This window comes from Propithecus coquereli, unplaced genomic scaffold, assembly GCF_000956105.1.
Source record: "Propithecus coquereli isolate 6110/MARCELLA unplaced genomic scaffold, Pcoq_1.0 Scaffold676, whole genome shotgun sequence".
Taxonomy (NCBI): domain Eukaryota; kingdom Metazoa; phylum Chordata; class Mammalia; order Primates; family Indriidae; genus Propithecus; species Propithecus coquereli.
In genome coordinates, this window is record NW_012152796.1 from 540,640 (window position 1) to 549,048 (window position 8,409).

At 44.6% G+C, this 8,409-nt stretch overlaps 1 protein-coding gene across 2 annotated transcripts in view; it reads right to left on the minus strand.

The window, feature by feature from the left end:
- Positions 1-6,616, minus strand: part of ZNF346 (zinc finger protein 346) — a 49,065-nt gene extending 42,449 nt beyond the window's left edge. For both annotated transcript variants that reach the window (XM_012660753.1, XM_012660752.1), the window contains exon 1: positions 6,388-6,616. In XM_012660753.1, coding sequence (XP_012516207.1) covers positions 6,388-6,562 — 175 coding nt within the window. In that variant the 5' untranslated portion in view covers positions 6,563-6,616. The remainder of the gene's footprint in view (positions 1-6,387) is intronic.
- Between the last annotated feature and the right edge of the window lie 1,793 nt (positions 6,617-8,409).

Genomic DNA, 8,409 nt, shown 5'->3' on the forward strand with positions numbered 1-8,409 from the left:
TCAGGCTGGTCTCGAACTCCTGAGCTCAAGCAATCCTCCTGCCTTGGCCTCCCAGAGCACTAGGATTACAGGCGTGAGCCACTGTGCCTGGCCTCTCCTATTATAGTCTCACGACACAGGTTTCTGTGACCAAATGTGTGAGGCTCCCCGACACACACACCAAGGAAGCAATCAATTCTGCAGCAGGCAACAGCTTAGTGTCCTCTAATTGAAATAAATTCTGATACTATCTACCAAGAGATAGCATCAGATCCTACAGGGTGAGAGACTGAGCCCCATTTCTGATGCCAATCACAAGCTCCAGAGTCCACGCTGTTTTACCTGTGCTTCTGACCAGCTGGCTGTAAGTTGAGGTTCCCATGACCCCGCTTGCTGGATTTGATTAATTTGCTAGAGCAGCCTCACAGAACTCAGTGAAACACTTACTTATATTAACCAGTCTATTATAAAGGATACAAATAAACAGCCAGATGAGACACACAGGGTGAGGTATGGAAGAGTCCCGAGTACAGAAGCTTCCATCCCTGTGGAATTAGAGTGTGCCACCTTCTAGGAACATGGATGTGCTCTTGTTCACCTTCCTGGAATCCCGTAAATTCAATCCTTTTAGGTTTTTATGGAGGCTTCATTACACAGGCATGATTGATTAAAGCATTGGCTATTGGTAATCACTCAACCTTCAGCCCCTCTCCCCTCCCTGGAGATGGGGGGCTGTGAGTTCCAATCCTCTAAGCATGTGGTTGGTTCCCTGGAACCAGTCTCCCACACTGTGGTTATCTAGGGACTTTCCAAAAAATCCCTCATTAGCCTATATTCTGATGTGGTTGAAAGGGGCTTGTTACAAGTAACAAAAGGCCATCTTTCACCTTTATTGCTCTGGAGCAAGGATAAAAGGCGAAATACAAAAAAAAGGTACTTTCATTGCTCTAGTCACTTAAGAAATTACAAGGATTATAGAAGCTGTGGGCCAGGAACCTTGAGGGGGAAAAAAATAAATATATATCTCATAATATCACAAGTGCTTAAGAGGGAAGTTTATAATTTTTTCAATTTTAATTTTATTTTTTAATTTTTTGTAGAGATGGTATCTTACTATGTTGATCAGGCTGGTCTCAACCTCCTGGCCTAAAGTGATCCTACTGCCCTGGCCTCTCAAAGTGCTGGGATTACAGGTGTGAGCCACCGTACCAGGCCAGAAATTTATAATCTTAAACATCTACATCAGAAAAGAATGGTCTCCAATCAGCAACATGAGCTTCTACCTTAGAAACTAGAAAAGATCAAGAAACTCACAGATCCTTAGCTAGACTAACCAAGGAAATAATTAGGAAAGACACAAATTACCAAAATCAGAAATGAAAGAGGACACATCACTATCAACCCTATAGAAATTTAAAGGATTGTAAGGGAATATTATGAAAAATTTTATGCCAACAAATCAGACAACTTAGATGAAATGAACAAGTTTCCAGAAAGACACAAATGACCACAAGTGACTTATGAAGAAACAAAAAAATGTGAATATATTTAAAACAAGTAAAGAAACTGAATTAATAATTAAACATCTTCCCACAAAGAAAAGCCCAGGCAGCTTCACTGTTGACTTCTATAAAATATTGTAAGAAGAAATATTACTAATCCTTCATAAACTCGTTCACAAAGTAGATGAGGAGGGAACACTTCCAAACTTATTCTATGAGACTTGTATTACCTGATACTAAAGCCAGGTAAAGATATTACCAAAGAATATTCCTTTTTTCACAGACTATTACCTCTTATGAACACAGAAACAAAAGCCTTAATGATTTAACATATGAAAATTAATTAATGCAATACATCATATTAAGAGAATGTTATTGAACCAACTGGGGGCCACTTGCCTGGTGCAGTAAAACTAGACACTGAAGCTGAGAGCTGCAGCAGGAGAAAGAGGCCTTTTTATGGCATGGTGCCATGCAAGGAAAACAGGCAGCTAACGCTTAAGACCCCGATGGTTTAAAAGCAAGGGTTTTTAAAGGTAGGGGTACATTTCAGGGAAGCAGAAGTGGCAGGGAATATTGCAAATCAAAATGTGGAGATTATACATCGGCCTGGCCCCAAAAGGCAGATATCCTGAAGGGGAGTAGGTGCCTATGGGTCATAGGTGGATTCAGAGATTCCTGGATTAAGGGAAAAGAATGTTAAGATGGGTGTGACTCTCTCCAGCTCTCCCCCCACAAAGCTCCCCTCCTCCAAAGAAATTTCGAACAAAGAATATCCATCAGAGTTCAATTCCTCTGTTCTGCCTTATTTGCATTCTCCATCTGGTGGAGGGTTCTGAAAAACAAACTCAAGAACATATGTTAAGATGCTATCTCTTTTAGGTTCCACAGGGAATCAAAACGCCTCATGACTCTGGCTTGCTTAGGTCCCTGGAACTTTCCCTGGAGGGTCTCAAGATTTTCCTTTATTTCTATGCTTAGGGGCACCCAGCAGGCCTGTAAGAAGGGTCCCTGCTTTCTCTCAAGAATGAAGGGCAACGACCATATGATGACCTCACCGTATTCAGAAAAAGGATCCAGAAAATTCAACACCCATTCATCATAAAAGCTTTTACTACTAGGAATAGAGGGGACTTCCTCAACTTGGTAAAGGCACCTATGAAAAGCCCAGACCTAAAATGTTTATTTAATGGTGAGAGACTGAATGCTTTTCCCCTGAGATAAAATGTTTACTCTTGCCACTTTTATTTAAAATTGCAGTGGGGTCAGGTGTGGTGGCTCATACCTATAATCCCAGCACTTTGGGAGGCCCAGGTGGGATCACTTGAGGCCAGGAGTTGGAGATCAGCCTGAGAAATGTAGTGAGACCTCAATTTCTATAAAAAATAGAAAAATTAGCTGGGGGTGGTGGTGCACACCTAAAGTCCTAGCTACTTGGGAGGCTGAGGCAGGAGGATCGCTTGAGCCCAGGAGTTTGAAGTTGTAGGGAGCTACAATGACGCCTGCACTCTAGCCAACAGAGAGAGACCTTGTGTCAAAAAATACCAAAAAAACAAAATTGTAGTGCAAGTTCAGTACAGTACATTTTATTCTCTTTTGATAATATAAACTAAAAATAAAATCTCAAGCCCCTCCCTACCAACTGAACAGACGCCTCTCTTGGCCAAGGGGACCCCAGAGAAACCTTAAAAACTGAGTTCCTGGCCATGACGGGATGGGAACCTGGACATGTCTAGTTATACCACTTCCTTTTTGGAGTTTAGACACAACAACTGACCGGTATTAATGTTAAAATAGAGATTATAAGACTCACAAAACACACTCTTTTTGGCAATAAGATACCAAATTATAAACAAGACCTAAGGCCAAGCAAGACAAGGATTAAGTCATGCCTGCAGCCCATCAATTTTGCTTAACTGGTCACTTTGGCCAAGTATACTACAGTTTATGATTAACAGAATTACTAATATTAACTTAAACATTCCTTTCTGCTGACCCCAAGCTTTTAGACAAAGCTTTTTTTCTTTTATGCAACTGCAAATTAAAGAATCTGTGCGTGTAGGCCAGGCGCACTGGCTCACAGCTGTAATCCTAGCACCCCGGAGGCCAAGGCAGGATTGCTTGAGTTCAGGAGTTTGAAACCAGCCTGAGCAAGAGCAAGACCCTGTCTCTACTAAAAATAGAAAAAATCAGCCAGGTGACATGGTGTGCACCTGTAGTTTCAGTCACTTGGGATAGAGTTACCCTAGGACACAGCAATTCTACAATTCTACTCCTAGGGATACACTCAAGAGAAATAAAACATATATCCACACAAAAACTTGAGCATGAATGTTCATAGCAGCATTACTCACAAGAGCTCCAAACTAGAAACAATCCAAATGTCTACAACTATTGAGTAGATAAAATGTGGTATATTCATACAATGGAATTCTATTTAGCGATAAAAAGAAATGACATATTAATATACACTGTGACTTGGCTGAACCTCAAAAACATGTTAAGAGAGAGAAGCCAAACTCCAAATTGGATCATTCTATTTATGTGCAATGTCCAGAAAAGGTAAGTTTATACAGACAGGAAACAGATTAGTGGTTGCCTAAGGCAGGTGTGGGAGTGGGGATTTAATATAAAAGGAGCAAAGGCACTAATCGGGGTGACAGAAATGTTCTAAAACTGGATTGTGGTTATGGTTACACAACTCCATAATTTTAATAAAAATCACTTAGTATGCTTACAATGGGTGAATTTTGTGGTATATAAGTTATAACTCAATGGAAGTGATAACAGGAAAAAAACAGTGAGTAGAATTTAGTGTTGCAGGTATCTACCTAGACCTCACATAAATATGGGAGAAGTGAGGAGAGGAGGGAAATGAACTGGGTCATAAGAGTAACATTGTACATGCATATAAACATAAGCAGACAGTTCACTTTTCAGAGCACAGTTGCTGTGTTCTCTGCTTCGAGGTCCAGGGCATGCTTTCCCTGTCCTCCAAGGCCAAAGATCACTTCCTTTTTGTGTACTCCCAACTCTTAGACCATCCTCTTCATTGCATCCCTCACATTATACTGCAATTGTTTGGCGTCTACTTCCTGGACTAAACTGCAAACCCCTCCAGGGCAAGGAGAGTATCTTTTTTATCTCTGTAGCTCTGATGCCCAGCCAGTTCTAGGAACAGAGCAGGTATCAGTGAATGTTTGTCAAATTAATGAAAGGAAAATTGAGGTAGGGGAAGGAAATTTTGCATGAAACAAGTTTGAAAGTAGGAGAGAGACAGGAGCCCAGAAATAGTATACATATTAATTTAGGAGTCAGGCTAGACTTGTTTTTATTTTTTATTTATTTTTTTAGACAGAGTCTTGTTCTGTCACCCTGGCTAGAGTGCCGTGTTGTAAGCCTAGCTCACAGCAACCTCAAACTCCTGGGGTTAAGCAATCCTCCTGCCTCAGCCTCCCAAGTAGCTGGGCCTACAAGCATGTGCCGGCATGCCCAGCTAATTTTTTCTATTTTTAGTAGAGATGGGGGTCTCGCTCTTGCTCAAGCTGGTCTCGAACTCCTGACCTTAAGTGATCCTGCTGCGGCCTTCCAGAGTGCTACGATTACAGGCGTGAGCCACTGTGCCGGGCCTAGACTTGTTTTAAACTGGAGAAATATACACTAGGATATAGGTCTGTGTAACACCCAAAATTTAAATATATCTTCCTTGGATATGGTAGAAAATTCAATTTTATCCAGGACTGTCTGTTCGCTGACAACTTATTAAACTTCCCAAGATAGTCTTCTCAGCAAGGAAACAGTCCACTAGAGAAATCTGATTTTCTTGCAGATACCTGACAGGATTAGCACAAAAGCCCAGATATAGTTCTTGGACATATGAGTTAGTGTTGAGTAGCTAGCTCTGTAAAAGACTGTGAAGGGGGTCACACAAGCAGGTCAGATGAGCCCTTTCCATTCTTCTCTTTTCTAGCTCCCACCTTACCCAGTCTCAGGTCGAATGCAGAGCAAGCTGGGAAGCTTCAGCTCAGAAGTGACCCCTGACGTGGCCTTGTGCACACTGTTTGCCACAACTTCGAGTCAAGTGTGGGATACAAAGAAACTGGAGCCAAAGCATAGAGGGGGTGGGGAACCTGCTGCCTTGGAGCTACACGTGGCCTTCTGGATCCTTGAGTGCAGCTTTTTGACTTGAATCCAAACTTCACAGAACATTAGTGACTCTGGTCGAGGGGCCATACTTGGGCATCTGGAAGGCCACATGTGGCCTTGAGGCTGCTGCAGGTTCCCCACCCCGCCAGCCAGTTTCTCAGGTTCCTGGCCCGCACCTTAGAACAGGGACCCAACAAGTAGAGGCCAGACAGCTAGAAATAGGGGTAAACCAGGACTCGGTCACAAAGGGTAAGGAGAAGGCCCTTCTAGAGTTCTCAGAAGCGTGGGGCTTGAAAGAAGGGAGGCAAGAGACACGGGGTAAAGGTGGGGGTCGGGAGGGGGAATCTGGAGACTGGGACGACGGGGAGTCAGGGAGAAATGGTGAGGGCTACTTGGCTCGACTACGAGTTTGGCAAAGACCCTGGGGGTCTCCGAAAGAACGCGAATAGGGATTACAGTCCTCGAGTTTGGGAAAAACTGAGCTCTGTTAGATGAAGAAGGAGGGGGGGAAAACACGCTGGGCCTGAGTGTGAGCGGCCCTTGACCCTTTGCGCGCAGGGGACCTGATTCTTGGTGTGCCTGGGCCCTGAAGCGGAGCACGATTCCAGGAGGCCCGGAGCGCGTCATGCAAGGAGGCGGGCCAGGGGGTGTGACCGTAGGCCCGGGGGCCGGTCCACGAGCCAGGACGGCGCTTCCGCCACTCCCCGAGAGCCGAGCGGGCGGGCTAGGGGCTTCCTGCCTCTGAAGCCCCCGGACTCACCTTCCTCCCTCCCCACCGGCTGGGCACCAGACACGGCTTCCCACAGGCTGCGCGCCCTCTCGCGGTCGAAGCGCACCCCGTCCGGCTCCCGGCCCTCCCGCTCCTCTGAGCTGTTGGTAGGCCCGGCGCCTCGGTCGTCCGCGGTCTCCAGCGTACCCAACGAGGAATACTCCATCTTTCCCGCAAGCCCTAACCGGTCAAAAGCCAGTCTTGTGCCTTGGTATCGCGAGATGTTGGTAGAAAGGGGGGGTAATTGGCCTGACTAACAAATCTCGCGAGGGTTGAGCGCTGCAGCCCGCGTTGTTGTGCGGGCCCTGGGGCTTATTTTTCTTTGCTAACTCTGGCACTTCAGAGCGCGTGCTGAGGATTCGAAAACCGGTCGCTGAATCCTCAGCAGCCCCAAGCAGCCCTTGCCCTCTAGGACGGGCTTGTGCAGTTCTTGGCTCAGGGTTCTCATCTTGCTCACGGTCACACTTGGACACTTCTCTTTTCTTTCCAATAAAGGTTCTGTTATGTGGGAATATTTTCCCCATTTCATTGGTAGAGAAACTGAGGCCCAGAACCCAGAAATGGTTTATTCAAGAGTTCGCTACTAGTGAGTGGTAGACCTGGGGTTCCATATTACTGCGGATGATAGATAACCATTTGTTGAGGTCCCAGCTCAGACCTTCCTCTTAATTGCAGACCTATGCATCCTGCTGTCTACTTGACAGTTTTCCTTGGATGTCTAACAGGCTTCTTCAAAGTAACTGTCAACCCCTCAATTCTGTCTTCCAACCCTAGACCTGCTCCTCCCGCAGTCTTTGGAAGCCACCACCTCTTACCTAGGTTATTGTAGTAGGATCCTCCCTGGTCCCTTCGCTTGCCCTGCAGATGTTCCCAGCACAAAAGTCCCAGGGATCTTGATAACAAGTCTGATCGTGATGACACTCCAGTTCTCAAATCTTCCAGCTGCATCTCATCTCAATTTTAGTAGAAGCAAAGGCCCTGAGGCAGGATGAGCTTAGTGTGTTGGAGGAACAGGAAAAAGGACAGTATGGCTGGAGCCCATTGAACAAGGGGGAAAGTGGTATCAGATGGGGTCCAAGAGAGGCAGAGATTATTCTTGCCTTGAGATCACATAGCTAATCAATGTAATTTACTCACTTATACTACAAATATTGATCACCAGCTCTATGTTAGGCCTCAGGCTCCAAAGCTTCCAGTACAATATGTGACTGATGTTTGCGTAGTCCTTTATAATTTACAAAGCATCTTTTTTTTTTTTTTTGAGACAGTCTCACTCCGTTGCTTGGGCCAAAGTGCCATGGCAGCAGCCTAGCTCACAACAACCTCAAACTCCTGGGCTCAAGCAATCCTCCTGCCTCAACCTCCCAAGTAGCTGGGACTACAGGTGTATGCCACAATGCCCAGATAATTTTTTTTGTGGCTGAGTAGAACTCTATGGTATACATATACCACATTTTGTTAATCCACTTATGTATTGATGGGCACTTGAGTTGTTTCCACATCTATGCAATTGTGAATATGCTGCTATAATTCAGGTACAGATGTCATTTTTATAGAATGTCTTCTTTTCCTTTGGGTAGATGCCCAGTAATGGGATTGCTGGATCAAATGGTAGTTCTACTTTTAGTTCTTTTTTTGGGGAAATTTCAGTGCTAATTCCGCTTAAATCCACAAAAGCAGCTAAGTAGAATTATGCACCTGTTAGCTAAAACCGCAAAACAGTTAAGTGAAGTTATGAGCCTGTTATAACTTTACTGCTTGTAAGAAGTGCTGCTAATTGGCTGTCTTTTAAATCCTATTGCTAATTGGTTAACCATTTATGCTTGTATGCTATTGGGTATGTCTAACCCAAAAAAAGTATAAAACCTGACAAAAATAAAAAAGCGGTGCTCAGAATTTGGAGACTTGTCTCCTCTGGGCCCGCCGGCAAGAATAAACGCTGACCCTCCAACTCTCTGCGTGCCGCTTGGTTATTCCTTTGGGACCGGTTGCTGTAACACTTGCTGTAACACT